Genomic DNA, 21,647 nt, shown 5'->3' with positions numbered 1-21,647 from the left:
GATTCCTCATCAATGCTCATGTATTTGTTTAAAATCATCCAATTATGTTCAAAAGAAGTTTAAAGCATCCAGCAATCATAAAGTCCATTCAAGCTGGAGATAAAGGAAACGATGCGGACATGTTTTTTTCTTCAACATGTTTCTGAAGGTGAGACGAATTCTTTCTTTCCTCACTGGTTTTTGGTTGTTGTTAATGCTAATTATACATTTTTTCATATTTTTCTAAACCAAACATGGAAGACATCACACATTATAAAACACATAAAGGGCACCGGGATAAATGACAGTGAGCTTTATACTGAACAACAAACATTTTTCTAACAACATGGCTGAACGGATGCTAATACACCCTGAAAGACAACAACCGACTAAACACAAACAAATATAAAATTCTTTCCATGTTCATTTTTATCATCATTTATTTAGCAGTAAGCAGAACTAACAGTAGAGCTAACATCTAGCTGGAGAAAGCAGCCGTGGTTCACAAACTGCTAGCCTAGCCACCGGGGAAACAGTTAGTTTTGCTAACGTTAGCACGTTTCACTCCGTGTGTTAATGTTCACAAAGGGAAAACATCTTTCTCCAGTCATTCTCAGATCAAGTTAAGTACTTCGACAGAACAGATGTTATTTTTCACTATCCGTCTACGTATACGTCTTCTCCCGCAGTGTGAGCGACTTTTGTTCACCGTCCTTCGGGAGGAAAATGCTAATAAGGCAGCAGAGACCGCTAACAAGGTTGGTAATGTCACTCTTACGTATGTTGTCTAATGCCTTAAATCTTCAGCCCTTTATTTTCACTTATGTTGATGCTCTTATCTCCAGGCTAACTAGCTGTTACTGTGTTGTTGTTGCAGCTGGAAATTCACAGTGGAGTTGATGTTGAAAGCGGCTCTAAATGGAGATTTGACAGTTAAATCTGACACTATTCTGGCGAGCTAGTAGCTAAGACGTTGACCTAGCAATATTTTTTTAATTACTGTCATAGCTTTGATACCGTAAACTGTGAGTCACAATCCAGTTTTGACCTGAAAAGTCAACTTTTTGGTCTTTCTGGTCTTCAGGAGCATGTGGAAGCAGTCGGCTCTGAACCTGGAGCTCCTTGGAGCTGGTCTGAAAGAAAACCTGAGGAAGAGAAACATGAAGCATGAAGCCCTGCAGCGATTGGCTGTTTAAACTTGTTGCTCAGAAACGTTTTCCTCATTTTGCAGATTTTATTTTGGCCAGATAACAATATAAAATGTCAGCTTTAAAAAAATATTTAATTTTACTGCGTATTTTATATCAGTTATATGCAATATTTCTTTTCATTTCCATATTTCAGTGTTCAGTGGTGGGATGGAGGGAAGTGCATGAACTCAAACACTGTTCAGAACAAATTGACTTACAAATAGAAATAGAATAGAAATTATGACCAAATGAATCGAATTTAAGCTTAAACGACTGTTTTCATGCCGGATTAATTGTTATGCAGAAATGCCTGAAACATTTTGTGGTTTCGGGTTTGGACGTCACTTTGGATAACTGTGATGGCTTTTCTCGTTTTTACCTTTTTACTAAATCAAAGATACATTAAAGAGATATAATAGATAGATGAATCCAAATCATCCAATCATTACTTTTCAGGCTAATAGAAAACAGAAAATCAGCTTCACCTCAACAAACCACAAGAGAAAATGCTGCTTCAACATTAATGCAGTATTGATCATCTAAAGTACTACAGTACAGTACCATTAGATATCCTACAAACACAGGGGCCATTTCTCTGCACTGACTGCTCTTTAAGTACGTCTTCTTTTAACGTAACACTCGTTTTCATTGCAGACCTTTTGCTTTTAATGAAGTATTTTTACTTCAGTAAAGAATCTGAATACTTCCTCCGTCACTGACAGGACTGCAGTCAGGCTTTGCAGGTGTGAAACAGGTGTCGGTCTTACCTGCAAACCTCATCGTGTGACAGAGTTGGAGCTGGAGAGAGAACGGAGAAGGTTTTTTTCAGTTTCAGGAGTATTTTCTGTAAAAACACTTTGTCATCTGAAGGTTTTACCTCTTGGTTTCTTTTCTGGCTTCAGCAAACTTGTGTCTGAGCAGGAATGCGGCCACAGCTTCAGCCACCTGCACACAGACCCAGCAGCGTTTTCATTACGAAATACGTCCAGTCGATGCTTGTTGGTGGGATTTTATTGCTTTTACTGCTTTTACTGCTTGTTTAAGTTGACATTAAGTTTTTAATTTAAATTTGAAGTTGCGCTCATCTTACTCTCCTTTTAGGCCGCCATTTTGGCCCAGACTGAAATACCTCAACAATGTTTTGATGGATTAGTGTGAAATTTGGTGCAGTCATGGTGTCCAGAGGATGAATCCCTCTGATTCTTCCTGCAGCGCCACCAGCTGGGCGAAGCATTCACTTAATATCTCAACAGCTATTGGACAGATTGCCATGAAACGCACAGACATCCATTCATGACTTCCTCTTGTGTCGTCATCAAACTCTCACTCTGTCCAATACTCCAATAAAATATGACCAAATACTTCAATTAATGACATTTCCTTCAGTCTCAGCTGTACTTGGTGAACACAGTAAACATCATACTGGCTAAACATCTGCTTGTTAGCATGCTGATGTTAGCAACTAGCTTGAAAACTGCTACATTCACCCTCACAGAGATGTGCAGTATTTCCCTCTGAAATGTGTAGGTGTAAGGTAATATAAAATGGAAATACTCATGTAAAGTACAACTACCGTGAAAGTGTACTTATGTCCAGTGCTTGAGTACCTGTACTTAGTTAAATTCCACTGCTGATGACAGAAACATGAACAGTGTTCTTACCTTGTCTGGTTTGTCTTCTTGCACTGCGTGACCACAGGGGGGCAGCACCTGCATCATGAATTTACCTGAGGACAAACAGCAAGACAGGTACTCACTCTGAACTGTCTGTCTCTCTCTCTCACTCACACATGTATATGTGATGCTATTTTATCACACACACGCACGCACACACTCCCTGCTGGGCTGTCACTGGCAGCCTGGCTGTTGACTGACAGCAGCATCTGTCTCTGGAGAGGAGCTGCCGCCTCAAGGTGTGACTGTCTGAGTGTCAACGTGTCTCTGTGTCTCTGTGAGGACGTCCTTCACCTTTTCCCTCACAGTCAGCGGAGAGACGCAGTGTGAAAAGCCAGAATCTCAGTGTTGTCCACATGCAGTGTTCACACGTGGTACATTTCTGTAAACTTCTGCTGAACAGCTGGAGGTTTGTAGAGGATTCAGCTCCTTCACTTAAAGTACTAATACAAAAAATAAAATCCTGCACTTCTTAACTACTTCACAAACTGTTGGCTGCTTTAATCTACAGCAATGCATCATTTCAATAAGATCATCATATGTTTGCAGCGTGGCTGTCCTGTGAGAACCACTTATCTCCAAAAAGTGAGACAAGCTCAGAAAAACAACCTGTTTTCAGCTTTGTGACAATGTATTTTCCATAAAGTTGTATAAAATACTCAAGTACAAGTACCCTGAATTTGACATGAAATATAGTAGTTCAGTAAATATAATTACTTACACTCCACCCCTGCTGATAGTGTTCAGGTTTGATTGGGTTTACACTGGTTCGTACTGCCTCCAGGAAACCCAAACTAACTGCCAGCCGTCAAAATGGAAGCATTGCACTTCCTCACTCAGTACTGAGTACTACAAACCTCTGATCCCAGCTCACGTACATACTCGCTGTGAGGCGACATAACACTTGAACGTTACAAACTTTCTACCGTCTGTCAAAACCAATTTCCCTCCAAACCCAACGTGTTCCTGCCAGTTAATGTCACAGCTGATCTCCTCAATGAATTTTTCAGATCATGGTGTCTTTAAATAATTAGTTCCTCTGCAAAACCAGTTAAACACCTTCGCGAACAAAAGTCTTATAAACTGAAGTCCCAAGAACCTTTGCAGGAAGACTAATGTTCCTTGATTTGAGTTTTCATGGCATCTACAGACCTGCCAAGATTATGCAAATTAGCCCAGTGCTGCAACAATGACAGCAGCTGTTTGTAGAACTTCATGTTTTGTGCAGCAACTCATTCAACCAAAACTGAAGGGTTGCATCAGGGTCTCACCTTGCATCTGGCCAATAGTCAGATCTCGGTCCAGTCGGTCGATTCCTGCAAACAGAAGCAGCTTTACTGCACTGTGAGACAAAGCAAATACTTGCACAAAACAAGAATTTACTACCTTTAAGGACTTCTTGAGGTCTTGAAATACCTACCGGCCAATAGCAGGAGCTTGGGCAGGTTGCAAGCCAGGAAGAGGTTGGAGGTTCCTCTAAACCAGCCGTCCCAATACTTTTCTGACTTTGACAGATCTATACGCCATTTGTACACACTCTGATGTGCAGACACGTACATTCACAGGGAGGTTAGTTCATAATCATGGTAATAATACTGAAAAAACATTAAGACGTTAATGTGTGCATGATTTGAGATACAGGCTTTAAAAGAGTTTCAACAGGATTTTATTGTAGGGGTGTTTTTATTTAGGAGTTCAAAGACGTTGGAATGAATGAATGTCAACGGTGGCTCGTCTCACGTAGGGCAAATAATAACTCTTTGATAAAGAAAGCGAACGATTGATGTGCAGGGTTTGTAAAGTTGAAAGCAGGATGCTTAACAATGAATGCAAGTCAACAAAATATTACTTTACCATCAATGTTTCTGTGCAGTGGTTTCATACCTGGCCTCCGCTGAGGCTCACCTCTGAGGCGGCGTTTTCTTTGTCGTTGACGTAGCTCTGATCGTAGAACTCTTCGTTGCGCTCGACGACCACGTCCGTCACCGGGCTGGCCTGCTCCAGAGTGTCGACTTCCTCCACCTCACATCTAACAGACAGGAAGTGAGAGAATAGAGGAAGTCAACAATCTAGGTTACATCTACGATAGAGAACTTATTGTGTTTCAACATAGTTTAGATATATAAAAAAAACAAAAAACGATCTGTAGTCTGCTTCCAAATTGGAAAGACAGGTTAAGGCATTAGCCAATCACAGCCAGCCTACCTTTTGATCTGACCAACCATTGAGACTCTGGCAGATTCCAGGTTCCTGATTTGTCCGCTCTTGACACTGAAAGGAGAAAAAAGTGGAAAAAAGAATCGATAGAGCTCCAGTTTATCCAACTTTTGGACATCGTCAGGAGTCTCACCTCCACTCTATCGCGTGGTCCATGGACTTGAAGGACTTGGGTCTTCCCTTGAGGAAGTTCTGTATGCTGTGGAGTGCCTCCATTGCACTTCCTGCAGGGAGAAAAGAAGAAGAGCCCAGTACATAACATAGAAATATCCCATTAACAATGCGTGTGTATCGCAGTGCCTGTAAACTCTCACCCTCCACAACGTCTATAGCCACCAGGCCCACAGTGGTCGGTAGCAGCGTGTTGCTGGCTGTGTGCACTGCGATCGCCCCACCAACACCGTGGCCAATCAGGACGACAGGGGGAGGAGTCTCACCATAGCAGGCTTGAATCACATTGGCCACATCACTGAGGGGGGTGAAGCAAACGGTGACAGTAGCAGTTAGCACCAGTACTGTCACTGGAGTGGTAATAGTAGAAGAAGTAGCAGTATCTGTAGCATCATTGGTAGTAGTAGTACAGTTTGTACTAGTGACAGTTTTTAATGCAGGGTGTTGGTGTTGGTGAGGTAAAGGATTAGTGGAAGATGGAAGTTCGCCTGCTGTTACCTGGACATAGTCTGAGTTGAGAAGTCGTCTGACTGGCGAACCTGGGTGGCACCTGAACAGAGAGCAAATCCTCATCATAGCACAAATCGAAGGGCTGTACACTGATAAGTGAGTAGGTAAAAACATAAGCACACCAAAACTAGAGACTGAAACCAGACTGATAAAATTCATGTAATGTGCAAGCAAACTGTCTTCACAGTGGCAGAAACCTTCCCTGATCTGCATAATTTACAGAAAACAAGTGATTTAAGACATTAAATATGTGATGCGAAGTCCGGTGACATTAACACCTGCAGTATTTCAACATCAACAAATAAATAAGTCATTTCCCAGACCAGAACAAACAACAACATCTCAACAGCCCACCTTATTTGGGTATATAAACTATTTTTTCTTCATAATGCCTCACCGTGACCCCTCAGATCCATGGCAAGAACCCTGCAGGTCACTCTGCTGGTGATGGCTGTCTGCAACACAGAAAAAGACACGCTGCTGATATTCAGGATGTAGGGCCCATCAGTCAGTCATTCAGTCGACCAGACGTCTGGACAGATCCTCACAGTAAAGACGGCCCAGGACAGGGCGGAGTGTCCACCTCCATGCAGCAGGACCAGCAGTGGTCCTTCACTTCCTGCTTTATAAATCCTGAAGACGTCCCTGCTGTCTATCGGCCCCACGTTCACGTCCTCCATTTGGTCAAAATATTCCCGCCAGGACACCGGCGAGTAATCTATTTTACCGCCAACCTCGCTGGTCGACATGTAGACACACAGAAACACACACACTTTACAATACCTACACAAACTGTATACTTTTAGCAAGAATATACCAGCAGATCATCGATTTCACAAACATGGTCTTGGCGGTGGAGCTTCTAAGGAACCCCAACATTTGAGCATTTGTTAGCGAAATGGCAAAGTAACAAGAAGAAACTCAAGTATTAAACATTAAATGCATGACACTGACATCTCCTGTCACTTATAACATCACGATGGTGGAAGCCAGCTGGCTCGCTAACTTGCTAACCTGACTTGCTAGTCTTACTAGCTAACCAACAGCACCTCCAGCTCCACCATTTTCCAACAAGCAAGTAGCACAAATTAACTCCAGCGATGGCGATGTCTCACCGGATGTTTAGTGCTAAGCTAACTGTGTTTCTTGAGTTTGTTCTTGGTTCCTTTTGAAAAATAAAATCAAGAGAAGATAAAGAAAAATCTCTAAATCCACCTTAAAAAAGTGACAAATATACACAAGCTGTTGGCTGCTTGTTCTGCCAAAATACTGCCTCTGTGCCAAAAATTAAAGATTAAAAATAAATGTATGTAGTTTTACAGGAATACCTAGCGGCCTTGTATTGACAGCTGTAACTGACCATGAATGTCTTTTATATAAGTTTTGTCTGGCTGAAAATCAGATAAAAATATGTTTGCCGTGTTTTGGAGAGGTGACTTACTGCTCTGTATCGAAGCTCTCCTCCCACATGCTGCGTCTCAGCAGGAAGACGTCCAAACACCAGCTGCTTATCTTCAGTCTGCTGTGTATGTGTGTGTGTGTGTGTGTGTGTGTGTGTGTGTGTGTGTGTGTGTGAGGTGGACAAACAGCTTTATCTTAATTAGAACCTCAGAGCAGAAAGAGCTGCTCCTCTTCCTGTCGGCTGTGTCACACGTCCATCGGCCAGATAACCAGACTGACTTCTGGTGTGAGTGCTAACACACTCCAGGACAATGACCAGTCAGCTGTTGATGTCAGGACGCATCACTGCTGCGGCGTCCAATATGGCTGAGACAGCTGAAGTGGGTGCAGACGAGCAGAGGGACGAGTCGAGAGTCAAAACTCTTTGGTGAAGGTGTCTGATCTCAAGAGGCTTCGCTCACATCACGGATCTGCTGGCAGCCTCAGGCAGTGACATGCTGGCAGAACTCTGGAGAAGTTTCTGGTAGTTTATGGTTCGTCCAGTCTCCTCCGGCCAGGTGAGACGCCGGAAACCAACTGAAAGACAATTTCAAGTTTTAACCCTGAACAAGGTCTTGAATTGTCTTGATTTCATTAGCAGATACAAAAGCTCCAAAATTCAGATGTTTAACTTGTTACGTCGCACAGGACAAATGACGAAAAGTCTTCATGACCTTTGACCTTTTTCAGGCTTTTCCTGAAAACAGAAACATTCACTCAGGTCAGGTTTTCAGCCCCAAAACACGTTTGTTTTATCAGTCCAGTTTTTGTGTGTTTGAGAGAGTCAGAACACACACACACACACACACACACACACACACACACACACACACACACACACACACACACACACACACGCAGCCCTCAGGTGGCAGTGACAGACAGCTCTTGTATCCAGGTAACCAGCTGTGTGCTGTTTTGAGTAAATGGGATAAAATGTGATTCAGGAAAACACACGTCTGTATGACAGTTCAGTACAGGTACGTAATAAAACCACCTGTATGACAATCAGCATTTATTTGATAAAGACAGTAAGTCCATCACACAAAAGTGTAAAAAAGCAAAATGCACTTGTATCCAAAGTAAAAGCACTCGTTCTGGAGAGAAATGTCACCTGTGCCTGATATTTTAGTCTTCAGTTATGAGTGGCTCAGCCGTGTGCTCTTTGTAACACTGTAAATACAAATATGCCTGTTTTCAATTTGTAATTTTTGGATTTCATCGTCATATAATGATCTTTTCTCGTCTCTGGTTCTGAAGGAAATGTCCCTCATTGACTGAAGCCTGGGTGTCCAGTGAGGAGGTGGGTGCGCTCAGTGGGACGTTCATCTGTCTCCAGAGCTCGACGTATGGTCTGCCAGAAGACGCCGGTGTGTTGACCGGCTTGGAGCCAGCTCAGGTAGGTGCGTCTCTTCACCAGACTCCTCAGCTGGTAGTACGGGGACAGCTGATAGGCTGGGATGTCCTCCAGAAACAACAGGATCAACACGTCCTTCTGCTCGTCAAACAGGCGAAAGCTGCAAACACAGACAGGTTGACGGCTCCAATCGGTTTGGGACGAAGTGAGGTAAGAGCATTACATGTACTGATATAGAGACAGCGCCCCCACCTGGCCATCTGGATCTCTTTGGAGCACCACTCACTCTGCAGGTAGTGTCGGCTGATCACACAGATGGTCTTCCGGCTGCCGTAGATGGCCTCTGTGATGTTCTCTAGAATGGGTTTTCCTAAGAAAACAACAGCAGCTGGAAATTAAACATGTCTGCTAAGAAGATAACTATAAATCTTTTTCTACATTATTTTTAATGCTTAGATTATTATTATGTACCCGTGACATCTTGTTTTCATTACAAGCGGCACATGTGGGTATATTGCTCAAATCAAGTGAAAAAGAAACAATAACGGTACAAAATCCACTGTCCTCCCTTCATGAAAAAACTTATTTTCAGAGTTTATCTGTTATCTGTGTGGCCCCTTTGTTCAAACCAACATTGCATGAAAAAAGTACAGCTGCCTCATTATTTTCAATGGGGCTATCTCTGCACATTGAACCTTTGCTCCACACAATGCAACATCATCCAGCAGCAACCTGCAGTGGCTAATCACAACATTTGCAAGCATACGTTCCTCCGGGGTTATTCTGCAATTTACTTTCTGATGATTGTTGCCATGAAAACCCTCTAGAGTCCTAAAGTCCTGTCTCATAGTTTTAATCCCAGTGGTGGATAAGCCGTCAGACCCATTGATTTATTACTTCACCCAGCTTTTCTGCATCACATTTCAATGTCACACGAGTATCAGGAACAACAACGCCTTTGTGTTTTTTTTTTTAGAGCAGCGTTGTTTTCGATCTGGAAGCTCAGTAACACCACAAAAAACTGTGAACTGAGCACCGGCTCTCTAACACTGTGAATGTCAAATTAGGGGATATGAAATTCTCACTTTAATGCAGCTTGTTTAGAAAATAAGCCGGGCATTGGTCATTGTTTCCAAATAAGTCTGACAGGAGGAAGATGAGTTAGCAGATTACAGTGGAAGAGGAAGCAGAGAGAAAGATAACTAGACAAGGGTCAGATTCAGAAAGAGCTTTAAGGCAAACAGATAGCATCTGTACCTGGTTCAAAGTCCCTGTGGTGCAGACAGAGTCTCCAGCCTTGCTCTCCCTCCAGCACTGGAAGCATCTCTCTGTAGACCCACTCCTCATCATGAATATTGTAGGAGACAAAAGCATCGTAGTGGTGAGGGGTGTTCTTGCTTCTCATCTTATCATAGAGGAAGGCCAAGAAGAGGTAGTAGGTATAGGCGAGGTGCCACCTCAGGAAGTGGTAGATGAAGGAAGTGAGGAGAGTCAGCACAATCAGACAAGTGCTAGAAATGAAGCAGACAAAGCTAGCGTCTATCCAACAGGAATGGATGTCAAAGTCCAAGAACTTGTTTCCCTGTTGGCTTACTGGAAAGGCACAAGTGTACTGGTGGCCATTAACAACCTGTGTCTGGTTGTTGCTCTGCACCCATTGGCTAAAGCCAGAATTAGAACATTTGCATGTTAAAGGGTTACCAGTCAGATCAAGATACGTCAAGGCAGGGAGGGATTGGAAGGCTGTCGCATTGATGACCGACAACATATTCTCACTGAGTTTTATCCAGGTGACAGCTGGCAGATTGGCTGTGGCCAGGAAATCCAAAGACCTGATTTTATTGGAGGAGAGGTCGAGTGCCCGTAGGTTTGGGATTGGCCTGAACAGTTCGGGGGTTAAATCTGACAGCTCGCTGGAGATTATCTGAAGACCCTTAAGTCGGGGAGTGTATTTAAATGTGTCTGGGTGCAATGATTTGGTGAAGAATTTCTCAGTCATCAAGTATTCTAAAGATTTCAGACCTTTGAGCAGATCTGGGGAAATTTCCATATGAAACTTGTCATAAACTTTGAGTACAAGCTTCCTCAAATTGGGTAAGTTTGAGAACGGTGGCTCATCATTTTGTTGAGAAATCTTCTGGTTCCAAGTAAGATGTATCATCAGATTTTCTAATTGTGGTAGTCCTCTGAAGAGCTCTTTTTGGCATCTATCAGCTGAAACACTAAGAGTTTGCAGATTATTGAGTCCGTCGAAAGCCCCTTCGTATACAGTGTAATATGTGTTTGATTCTAAATCCAAAGAATTGAGGGAAGACAGATTCCCGAAGTCTCCTTGCATGAGATTTAAGAGAACATTATTGTGCAAATTCAAAGATTCTAGTTTGCACAAATTAACCTTGAAGGTCTTGTCAAAAGTGAAAAGAGCATTTTCTCCAATATCAAGGACCTTCAAATTGTTCAAGTTTTGAAAAACACACCCTTGTAGTTTTGAAATGCGGTTGCTGTTGAGCTTAAGTTCTGTTAATCTTGTCAAATTCAGGAAGTCGTTGCAGTCAAGCCCACTGATGAAATTGGAGCTCAGATCCAAAATTTCCAGTGTGGAAAGTCCTCGGAGTGTAAGTGGCAGCTGAGACAGATGGTTACTGCACAATATCAGACGCCTGAGTTTTGTCATTGAGCTGAAGGAACGCTCGGACAGCTCAGACAGGTGATTAGCAGATAAACTGAGCTCAGTTAGCTGAGAGCAAGACCGCAGCAGGTTATCGTCTATGGTGCCAATGTCACTAACCATGATATCAAGAACTCTTAGAGAAGGAATTTGGCAGGCAATATCAATGAGACCTTCATGTATCCACGTCTTCATGAAGTACAGAATAAGTACTCGTATTGAGTCGGTGGTCTGTAGCATCACTCTGTATCCCTCAAAGCTAATATAAGTTCCACTCAAGGACAAAGTAGTCAGGTTCCTCAGAAAGGTCTTGTTTGGTACGTTCCATTCGATGTCACTGGTACACTTGCAAAAGTCGAGAGACGTCAGGAAAGGAAAGATGTCTTTTGTGATGCTGAACTTTCGTAGTGGGTTCATGCCGAGCTGCAGTAACCTGAGGTTTGAGACATTAAAATGCAGGTCCTCTGATTGAAAAGAGGTCAACTGGTTATACCCAAGATACAAATAAGATAAAGTGGGTAATTTTAAGATTGGTGCAATGTCTGTAATTTGATGTAGGTGGTTATTGCCCAAAAATACTGACTGTATGCTGACCAGTGCTTGAAAGGCCACAGGGGAGATATATGAGATATGGTTCCCATACAGAGACAGTGAGACTAATTTGGACAGTCCTTGAAACATGTTGTCTGTCAGGTTTGTGAGTTCATTGTTATCCATGGTAAAGGCCCTTAACTCTACCAAGTCTGCAAAAGCTCCATCATCAATGTGAGAAATCAAATTACTTTGAACTTGTAAACCAAGGAGTCTTGATAAACCTCTTAAATCTGTCCTGCTGATCTTTAGGAGGTGATTTGAGCTGAGATCCAGAGATGTTGCATTTTTGGGAATGTCGTCTGGAATAGCAGTGAGGTCACGGCCTTTGCATGTAACCCACTGATTATTCGCATTTTCAGAATAGAAAATGGCGCAGTTTTTCAGTGAAAAAGCCAGTGAGGGATAATGATGAAGCAGAAAGGACAGAAAGACGAGGAGCAGAGGCCAGCTTCTCAGCGCTCGCATGCTGATCTTTGGGAGCAGCGCGGTTTTTTTCACTTTCTTCAGTAACTTGGCAGCAGAGAATATTTGTTGTTCAGTCCTGCACATCTGAGGAGGACGAAAGAAGAAAAGAAGAAATAAGGTATTACTCTGCAGTACTTTTTTAGCCATGCTAGCAGCATGGCTTGAGAGATGGCAATTTTCAGGAAGGTCATGAAGTCAGGTATGAGGCTGAAATTTATAGTTTGAGTTCGGATGGATATCAATAGAACTGCACTTTGACTTCAGTGCTAATTAGCAAATGTCAGCATGCTAACATGCTAAACTAAGACCGTGGACCTAAACATGATACCTGCCTAACATCTGCTTGTTAGCATTGTCCTTTGTGAGGTTGTTAGCATGCTGACGAAGCTGAAGCTTCATGTTTGCCCCTCAGGATCAACTCTCATGACTTTGGTGATCCATGGAATCGTTCCCTCTGGCGCCACCAGTATAGCCATAAGCCTCAGCTATACATTGTGTTTAGTGCTAATTCATGTTACAGAAACACATAAAAATGGGCTAAAGATACAAAAAAATATATGTACAAAAAGAAACAAAGGTATATTATTGTAATGCATTAGAGCGGTGTACAAGCTGCTAACCAACAATGGCATCATAAAGACTAATTAATTAATAGAAAAACAGTCTATTATTTTCATCTTTGGCTTGATTCGTCGATGTCGGTTCCCATCAGTACTCTATGTACAGTAAGTGCTTGTACTGTACTTGATTTATTTGATATGCTTCATTATATTTTTGCTCATACTTCACAGCTAGTTTCCAGTCACTTCACTGATCAATATTTTACGTAAAATATTTTAAATGATATTAATAGTTTCTAAAATACCCTGTGTTATTACAGAAGTGTAAAAAAAATCCAATAATAAAATATACACTGATGGAGGGCATTTCTCTGCATAACGAGGCTTTTTAGTTCCTTTCACTGATCACAATTCTCGATTTTGAATGCAGAACTTCTTGTAATTGAGTATTTTTACTTTGCTGCATCGCTGCTTTTACGTAAGTAGTTAAAGGATCCGAATACTTCTTCCAGTATTTAAACAACCTTCTTTACTGAAAAGACTTGCGTACCTTCAGGTCTCAAAGAAGAGTCGTCCCTGATGCATCCTGAACGTCCAAAGCGATTTGTGATCCTGTTGGTGGATGAAATCAATCCTGACATCAGGAAGAGAGTAAGAAAAGATCGAGTTACATGAGTGATGAGGAAATATAAGCCAACAAAAGTTTTAACTGTGCAGACGATCCAACAGTCATGACATGAAGATAAAGCTTTTTCTTCAGAAACTATCAACATTTTTCCAGTTACGACTCAAAAATGATGTTTGGTTCCAAACAGATGAATTTACCAGCCTCTTCCACAACTTCTCTCAGCCAAATTTGATCAGCGTGACAGAAAAAGACTCCAAAATCAGACTAAAGTAGTCCTTCATTTACCTCAACTAACACTTAAGACTGATGATGATGATGTTCAGACATACAAAGTAGAAGCTTCGTGTTTCTAATTTAGAATTTAGAGGAAGCAGAAACAGAGGAAGTCAAACTATCAAAGCTGCATTGTCACCATGATGACCGGGTGTGGTGCAAACATTTTTAGTCATTGAGTGAAAAAAGTTAATAAAAGTTGTAGTTTTGGTTACATTCGACCACATTGGTCCAGACTGAAATATCTCAACAACTATTAGACGGACAGACATGAAATTTCATTCAGAGATTCATGGTGCCCAGAGGACGAATCCTGATGGTCAAAATTATAATTTTTCCAAGACTTTGGTTTATGACCAAATACCTGCACAAATGTTTTGTCCTAATTAGCAAATGTTAGCAAGCTAACACACTGAACTAAGATGGAGAACATGTTAGCATCGTCACTGTGAGCATGTTAGCATCCTGACACTGGCGTTTATTCTTTGCAGTTATTCTTATACTCTCATTTCTATGTGCACTTTATTTTGTGCCTTACGTGTAGTTTGACTGTTTGCTTCACTCCCAATGAATGTTGCATCACTCAGTCTTCCTGTTCTGCAGACCTAGTTTGTTCCTATATGTTCTCTTCTGCACTGCACACAGATGGATGACAGTAAAGCCTATCTTATATCTTATTCAACCAAATGAATGAAATATGGTCTAGGAAGTCAATTAGAGTGATTAGTTCAGGGTCTCGTCAGACACCCAAACACTGCACAGCGGTTTTTAATACTGCATGAAACGGTCGTTTAACTGTGGAAAGTTATCGCAGTGACAATCGTTTTATCAATATCCCATTCACTCGTTTTGTGAAACTAGGAGAAGAAGAATTAAAGAGGATAAACAACAAGTACAAGGATGGTGACAAGATGATGGTTGACAGGAGGAGACGAAGAGAGAGACCAAGAATAAAAAGGAGGTTTAAAAGGCAAGGATGAAGAGAAGGTGTGAGGAAGAACAGGGACTGAGGAAGACGAACAGAGGAAAGGAAAAGAATGAGGAAGAGGAGAAAAAGAAGAAAATTGAGGAGGAAGGCATAAAAAGGAGGACAAGGAGCAGAGAAACCGTGATTATGATAGCTGATTTCCTCCCTCTCTCCCTCCTTTTATTTATTCATAAATGCATCCTCTGGTGGAGCACCGAGGAGGTGCGAGCGGCGGAGCAGCTGAAGCATTCTTCTCTGACAGGGCAGGCGCTCGTCAGGCACCACGATGGGTTTTCAACCACGGACGACGTCTCTGCTGATGTCCATGGACCCTGAATAGGTATGTAGAGACTTAGAATCAATGGGATGAGTTCAAGATAATTATATTACTGCAGTGAGTCGTCTGTAATACACTTACTGACTTAATGTGATATTTACCATCAAGAAGTTACTATACTTTTTTCTTAAATTTTATTATGACATTAATCCTATAGTATTAACTTTGAGATTTATAGTGAGTCATGCTCAATGATACTTCATTTCTTATTAAACCACTAAAACATTCATATGATACTCCGACAGTTTAGTGATATAGTATTTATTGTGATTAATAGTCGTATTGCCAGCAGTGTCATCACTATATTTTAATAAAGATTTAGATGGATGGATGATTTGATCCTGTAACTGTGTCCTTGTAAAATGAACCACAGTGTTTTCTGGATTTTTACAAACTGATTTGTTCATTTAGTCAAATCAAGCCCCAAATCACAATGTTGTCTTAAAGGGTTTTACTATATTGTGCAGTACACAGTAATCTTTCATCATTAGACTCTTAATTGGGACAAGTAAAAACATTTCTGACATTTTACAAATGTAGTCATGGCTGTGGATGTGATGGTCACAGCAGGGGAAAAGCAAACAAACAGAGTCTGATCCCGAGAGGACTCACCTGTCGTAAAGAAGAGAATTGCCAACGGCTGATTTTATATGTAGGAGACAGGAAAATATATTCAGGTGTAACATTTTCTTCATGATTGGCATCACAGCACAGAAAATTTTTGCTCTTGGTAGGTGACAGATGATAGATGGCTAATTGTTGAAACAGTTGGTAGATAAATGATTTATGGTTTGGAAATTGCCGTTGACTCGTACTGATGCTTTGTTTCTCCATATGTCCAGTGAGGTGCTGATCTTTGCCTAATTCTACAAACAAAATTCTGGCACCATCACCATGGAAACCTCCCAAAATACTTCTAAATGTAAGAAGGATATCGTCCAATCAGAATATCTGATTCCAGGGGAGGTGGGGCAAGCAGAATCTTTCAGCAACACAGATCCAAATGCCAACTGTAGGGCAGAGCCTAATTTCAACCTCAACCTCAACCTGGCTTCGCCAAGAACCCCCCGCCTGACCACAGAGACCCCAAAGCTGCATGGAGGGAACAAAAAGGACAATGGGAATAAAGGAGGTGGGAGATCTGGGGCAAAAGGGACAGTTACTACGGAAACTGGCAAGTCATCAAGCTCCCTGACAACCACTGTGATGTCACTCGGAGACAGAGATGATTCGTCTCGGCAAAAAAGCAAAATTCCAGCTTTGTCTCGCTCGCCAACAACTGAGGCATCGTCACACAGCCGAGGAGAGCAAAGGCTGAAATCCCCAAACCCTAAACATAATCCTACACTCAGCCCCAAGACGCATACTCACAGCAACACGGCCACAAGTCCTAAACCTCACCGGATGGAACAAACGATGATCGCTAGCAGCCCCAGAACAACCGAAAGAGTCAAAACACAAGTACCGAGAGCAGAATCTGCAAGCGTGTCCAACTCCAAACCACATATTGCACTGACAACTGAGCCGACAACAAAGACTACAAATAAAGTAACATTTGGCCTGAAAATGCAAACAAACAGGAAAGAAGATGGTGGAAAAGAAATTAGCCTCGAGACACAGTCACCAAAAACACTTAATCTTCCTGTAAGTCCAAGAGTGCAGAATCGGAAAGGAGATTCAAATGTTGTCAGTCCAAAACTGCCCAATCAAACCCCAACAATGACAGCCAGAACTCAAAAACCAGACCCAGCTAGCTCAAAGTCAAATGAGCAGACCAAGCATAACTCAAGAACTCACAGTTCTGAGATACCCTCTGTCGGACCAAAACTGCAAAATCAGAGGGCTGAAATGGTACAGCTGAGTACTAAGACCCCTCAACCCAGTTCTCTAAGTCCCAAACCATCCACACAGAGGAAAGCTTCTGACACCAGAAACAGCAATGCATCAGGGTCCAAGGTGAATCTTGATAGTAAAGATTCAAGTGTTGGTTCTGGATCCAAAACCAGTTCCAAATCCAATTCTCAAGCTACAACTGTGACAAAGGACAGTCTGGATTCAAAAACTGTCTCTGATTCCAAAGCTAGCCCCAACCCTAAAACCACAATGGGGTCCAAAGATAGTCTGGATTCTAAAAGCGGTTCTGCTTCCAAAACCAGTTGGGGATCAAAGGACAGCTTAGACTCGAAAACTGGCTCCAATTCCAAAGCCAGTCCCACTTGTAAGTCTGGGATGGGTTCTAGAGATAGCCTTGATTCTAAAACTGCAGCTGAAATCAAAGCAAGCAAAACCAGTCCAGATTTGAAGATGGATGACTATTCTAAATCTGGGGTGGGATCATTGGACCTGGACACGAGTTTTAATACGGGCTCCAAGTTGAATCTCAGCTATAATTCTGATGTCCCTACCAGTTCCAAACCTGGCCAGACCCATTCAACTTCTAAACCATCTCTGGTGGCCTCTGGCTATCAGATAGGCCTTGATGGGTCTGTCTCTCCATCATCCTTGAGAACTCGCCTGTCTGGGTCTAAAGATGACAACCTTAAGTCCATGAGCTCCAGTGATAAACCCGGTCCAGATGCTAACACTGCTTTAGATTCTTCAAAGCCTGGACCAGTTTGGTCTAATGCAAAATCAACTCTGGCAGAGTTGTCTTCCTCCTTGACACTCTCTCCTCGACCAAGTTCAGCAAGTAGGAGTCCTGGGTCTGGTCCTGGTAAAAGACTTGGCTCTGTTCCAGCTGTACCAAACAGGGAGGTCCAGAGGAGTCCTGGTGCTGCTCCAGGTAATTATATTCACAGAGTTTAATCAGTTAATCAATTAATTAGTTATGGTATCATAGTACCAAGAGGGTATAAATTTGACAAAATAATCTAGCTGAGGGTCGACTTTTATGGATCCACATTTCATGGTATGAAAGTCATCTGCTGTTAAGGTTCCAGGAAAAAATTGTATGTGGACCTTAATGTAAGATTATTTTGTATGTAAAAGAAAAATGCTATCAAGGATGGGTCAAATGAGTATAAAACCAGCTTGAATCCAGCCCGCAATATTTCAGTTTCTCTTGTATTTATCACAAAACTTTCAACAGTTAAAGAGAAAATTACAGAAAAGAAAAAATAAAGTCTACAGGAAGTAGAATAAGTCAGTCTATTGCTAACATTCCTTTCCTGGTTGCAGGTTCTGGCCTGCTGGCTCCTCTGGCCACCTCCAGCCCCAAAACCAGAACCATTGTTGTATTGAAAACAAGGGGAGGATCGACACCAGAACCTGCAGCAGTTGGATCTGTTGCTGTGGAAACTAACACCAGCAGAACACCCCATAATACCAGTCTTACTCGGGGTCTTATCTTTGATTCTATAACTAAGGCACCGGCACAAACAGGAGCTGCCGATGAGGCAGAACATCCAAAACCACCAGAGACCAAAATGGCAGCTGCAGGAGGAATGGTGGTATCCCAGGAGGCCGTGCGAGGGGCAGATGTGACTGACAAGGCACTGAACAAACCGAGTCACCTGGGAGACGCAAATGCCATCACTGCTGGCAGCAACCTCCAACAGGAAGAGAAGAAGCAGGAGAGGGTTAAACAGAAAGATCAAAGTGCTTGTTCTCTCTCTCCTTTGTCTCCCCTTCATCCTCTTCCTCAGCCTTCCACTCATTTTGCGAGCTCCAAGACAGTCAGGGAGACAGCGACCATGACCGACCCCAGTGACTGGCGCTGTCTGCAGGGAGCGGAGCGGAGAGAGGTGGGCATCCAAGTGCAGGTGGAAGTGGTCGAACGCTCGTCTTCCACAGGCTCCAACCTGCACGGGGGACCCCCCAACTGCTCTCCGATTGGCTCTACCAGCTGTCAGTCAGGTAGTTTGACCGTGCCGACGTTCCCTTCACCGTGCTGCGTCCCTGACGGCCAGTCGCCCCCCCAGCATATCTGCAAGATCGACATCGAGCTGCGCAGCCAGTCCGTGCCTCCCTCCGTTGTGACTGACAAGGCCAGTTCCCTCCCCGCCTGTCTGCGTACATACAGCTTCCAGCACAGCCCCGTCCTTGGTTCAGACCTACAGCTCGGACAAATCCGGGACAGAGACATAAGTGTTGAGAGCATCTGGGAGGACGAGGAGGAAGAGGAGGAGGAAGGAGAATATAAAGTAGCAAGGGGGCAAAACAAGGAGGAAGAGGAAAGGAAAGAAACGGTGAAGCCACGGGAGGTGGCGTGGGACAAACAGGGAATGACGTGGGAGGTGTACGGCGCCTCGGTGGACCTGGAGTGCCTTGGCATGGCCATCCAGTCCCACCTGGAGTCAAAGATTCGTGAGCAGGAGAAACACATCACCACTCTGAGGAAGTCCATCTGCTCCAGCAGCAGCCTCAGAGGGTACAAGATGAAGAACAGGAGGAAGAGGAGAGGAGGGATTCTGGGATGCTGCAGGAAGGCGCCTGCTGTGGCTGACTAGTCTCTGACTTTAAAACCCAACTGTATGCAGACAGGACACTTACACTCGTGTTACACCTGTGTTTGCTAACACGCCTGCATTCATTTCAACACGCCGTCACTCACGAATACGTTTTCATTTAGTTTTTGACCACAAATAGAGTAAAACTGCACAAGCTAAACCAGCTCAATGTGGGCGAAGTAACACAAGTCATCACATTTTAACGGTGACGTTTGTTTTATTTTTTGTCTGATTTTTACTTCATTCTTCATGTTTTTTGAAGGGTCTGACAGGATTGTTTGTGAGATGTTTGTCAACACCAGAGGAGTGTTTATTCCCTCCAGTATAAGTAAAGAGTATTAAATTTACCAGGTGGGAGCTACGAGGTTTCCACTGTGTTCGATTCTCGCTGATTTTTTTTCGTTATGCTAACTGTGCTGCTAATACTGCTCCTTATGTTAATATGTTGCAGTATTAGTATCACAGCAGCAGTATTATAGTACACATCACAGTCATTTGTGTCCAGCAGTACTTTCAGCCGGTGGTGTGACAGGCAGTAATACTTCAGTTTTCTGTGTACTTCCAGTTTTTGAGGTGGAGCGGAGACGACAGCAGCTCTCAGTTCTTCACTGCTGCTAAATATTTCATCCGCTTTCTTCAGGACGAGTCGAGACCACTCGAGTGTGTGTGTGTGTGTGTGTGTGTGTGTGTGTGTGTGTGTTTGCGTGCGTGCGTGCGTGCGTGCGTGCGTGTGTGCGTGCGTGCGTGTGTGTATGAGAGTGTGAGTGTGTGTGTGTGTGTGTGTGTGTGTGTGTGTTAGAGAGAGAGAGTGTGTTTATTTGTTTTCTGTAAATGTGTAAGATGGAAAGTCACTATACCTCCATCCCCTTTCCTTTCTTTCCTTTCCTTTCCTTTCCTTTCCTTTCCTTTCCTTTCCTCCTTTTCCTATCCTTAAAGTCTTTTCCTTTCCTTTCCTCCTTTCCATTTTCTTTCCAATCTTTTCCTATCCTTTCATTTCCTTGCCTTTCTTCCTCTTTGCTTTGCTTTCCTTTCCATTTATTTTTCCTTTCCTCCTTCCCTTTCCTCGCTTTTCCCTTCCTTTCCTTTCCTTTCCTTTCCTTTCCTTTCCTTTCCTTTCCTTTCTTCTTTTTCCCTTTCCTTTCCTTTCCATGCTGTTGCCTTTCCTTATCCATCCTTTCCTGTCGTTTCCAGTCCTTTCCTTCATGATGTAATGCAGGGGGCGACACACCGGCAGGTTTTCTCATTATCTGAAAACATGAACTTAAACTTTCATTGATATATTCAAAGGCTCATCATCTTCGTCTCCTCTGTCTTCATCATCTCGTGTCTCAGTCCATCATGTCTCTGTCTTCTTGTCCATCTTTCCCTCTGACTCTCTTCCTCTCTCCTCGCCCTCCTCAGCTCGCTCTCCTTCTGTTTCCTGCTCCTCCTCAGCTCCTCCTGCAGTGGAGTCGTGTTGTTGATGGAGCTCCGGCTTGCTCCTCTGAATTATTCAGAAACATTAAAGTCACGCTCATGTTAACAAGCGAGTGTGCTCCATGTTTTATTCAGCTCGGAGACACTGAGGGACACAGACGAACTCCATCATGGTGCTTTACCAAAGTCTTCCTCAAGTTATTTTAAAGTTTATGAATTAGACATAAAATGTGAAATACTCTGTGCAGGACTTGTTAGTTTATCACACATTTCTTTCCATTTTTAGTCAAAAATCTGATATTTCATTCTCACTGCAAACTGCATGAAAGCTGCTTCCTCGTCAGCATACAGATGTTTCCCCGTGTGTGTGAAAGACATTCAGACAGCAAACAATTTCTCCATAACTGAAGTGAAAACATTTGATGAGTTTTTGAAAAAGAAACAGAAATATGTTGAGAGAAAAGCTTTGTTCTCGCTGCACCTGCCATTGACCAATCAGAGAGCAGGAGACTCGGCCTGGAGGTGGAAATGCTGCGTGGACACAAAGGACTGAGAACAGAGCTGAAGAGGAGCGTGCACCTGTCCAAGGTGAGTCATGCGGTTTCCCTCCCAGCCCTCTGATTGGTTGGCTAGTTTAAGGTGATAGATTTTAGGCTCTGGGGGTTAAAGGTGAATCTTTGCACCCGTTTTTAGGCGTTTAACTGCCGTCACAGTTATCAGCTCAGTTTTTTCAGAACAAATCAGAACAGATTTC

The 21,647-nt window shown here is 42.9% G+C and overlaps 4 protein-coding genes across 7 annotated transcripts; 1 reads left to right on the top strand and 3 right to left on the bottom strand.

The window, feature by feature from the left end:
* Window positions 1–277: 277 nt before the first annotated feature.
* LOC143317056 (protein phosphatase methylesterase 1-like) lies at window positions 278–7,277 on the bottom strand. Of its 2 annotated transcripts, none has more exons than XM_076724992.1 (14): window positions 7,182–7,277; window positions 6,289–6,478; window positions 6,138–6,195; window positions 5,729–5,780; window positions 5,374–5,528; window positions 5,193–5,283; window positions 5,048–5,113; window positions 4,748–4,871; window positions 4,263–4,380; window positions 4,114–4,158; window positions 2,831–2,895; window positions 2,047–2,114; window positions 1,937–1,967; window positions 278–1,124 (listed from the first exon to the last, which is right to left on the bottom strand). In XM_076724992.1, the coding sequence occupies exons 1-13, from the start codon at window positions 7,208–7,210 to the stop codon at window positions 1,946–1,948; spliced, it is 1,083 nt and encodes a 360-aa protein (XP_076581107.1). In that variant the 5' UTR covers window positions 7,211–7,277; the 3' UTR covers window positions 278–1,124; window positions 1,937–1,945. The 2 variants fall into 2 exon arrangements, with proteins under 2 accessions (XP_076581107.1, XP_076581108.1); XM_076724993.1 differs by lacking the exon at window positions 7,182–7,277 and adding an exon at window positions 6,856–6,910.
* A 1,060-nt stretch (window positions 7,278–8,337) lies between these two features.
* On the bottom strand, window positions 8,338–9,423 carry LOC143317436 (toll-like receptor 13). The gene is made up of 3 exons (XM_076725590.1): window positions 9,420–9,423; window positions 8,790–8,925; window positions 8,338–8,697 (listed from the first exon to the last, which is right to left on the bottom strand). The coding sequence occupies exons 1-3, from the start codon at window positions 9,421–9,423 to the stop codon at window positions 8,451–8,453; spliced, it is 387 nt and encodes a 128-aa protein (XP_076581705.1). The 3' UTR covers window positions 8,338–8,450.
* On the top strand, window positions 8,533–20,244 carry LOC143317037 (uncharacterized). Of its 3 annotated transcripts, XM_076724958.1 has the most exons (5): window positions 8,533–8,579; window positions 8,691–8,747; window positions 14,587–15,032; window positions 15,872–17,811; window positions 18,207–20,244. In XM_076724958.1, the coding sequence occupies exons 4-5, from the start codon at window positions 15,924–15,926 to the stop codon at window positions 19,475–19,477; spliced, it is 3,159 nt and encodes a 1,052-aa protein (XP_076581073.1). In that variant the 5' UTR covers window positions 8,533–8,579; window positions 8,691–8,747; window positions 14,587–15,032; window positions 15,872–15,923; the 3' UTR covers window positions 19,478–20,244. The 3 variants fall into 3 exon arrangements, with proteins under 3 accessions (XP_076581073.1, XP_076581072.1, XP_076581074.1); XM_076724957.1 differs by lacking the exons at window positions 8,533–8,579; window positions 8,691–8,747 and having other exon boundaries at window positions 13,271–15,032; XM_076724959.1 differs by lacking the exons at window positions 8,533–8,579; window positions 8,691–8,747 and having other exon boundaries at window positions 15,014–15,032; window positions 15,876–17,811.
* LOC143317038 (uncharacterized) lies at window positions 9,646–12,431 on the bottom strand. Its single transcript, XM_076724960.1, has one exon. It carries the CDS (start codon window positions 12,409–12,411, stop codon window positions 9,769–9,771), a length of 2,643 nt encoding a protein of 880 aa, XP_076581075.1. The 5' UTR covers window positions 12,412–12,431; the 3' UTR covers window positions 9,646–9,768.
* Window positions 20,245–21,647: the final 1,403 nt, after the last annotated feature.

Source organism: Chaetodon auriga, chromosome 24 (genome assembly GCF_051107435.1).
Source record: "Chaetodon auriga isolate fChaAug3 chromosome 24, fChaAug3.hap1, whole genome shotgun sequence".
Classification (NCBI taxonomy): domain Eukaryota; kingdom Metazoa; phylum Chordata; class Actinopteri; order Chaetodontiformes; family Chaetodontidae; genus Chaetodon; species Chaetodon auriga.
This window is presented reverse-complemented; position numbering and strand designations above follow the sequence as displayed.

Coding starts and splice junctions, on each gene's coding strand:
- LOC143317436 (XM_076725590.1), bottom strand. Junction 8,698..8,789: donor AAAGAGATCCAGATGGCCAG/GTGGGGGCGCTG, acceptor CTGTGTTTGCAG/CTTTCGCCTGTTTGACGAGC.
- LOC143317038 (XM_076724960.1), bottom strand. CDS start 12,411: ATGGCTAAAAAAGTACTGCAGAGTAATACCTTATTTCTTCTTTTCTTC.
- LOC143317037 (XM_076724958.1), top strand. CDS start 15,924: ATGGAAACCTCCCAAAATACTTCTAAATGTAAGAAGGATATCGTCCAA. Junction 17,812..18,206: donor GAGTCCTGGTGCTGCTCCAG/GTAATTATATTC, acceptor TCCTGGTTGCAG/GTTCTGGCCTGCTGGCTCCT.
- LOC143317056 (XM_076724992.1), bottom strand. CDS start 7,210: ATGTGGGAGGAGAGCTTCGATACAGAGCA. Junction 6,196..6,288: donor TGTCCTGGGCCGTCTTTACT/GTGAGGATCTGT, acceptor TCTGTGTTGCAG/ACAGCCATCACCAGCAGAGT. Junction 5,529..5,728: donor TCAACTCAGACTATGTCCAG/GTAACAGCAGGC, acceptor CACCCCCCTCAG/TGATGTGGCCAATGTGATTC.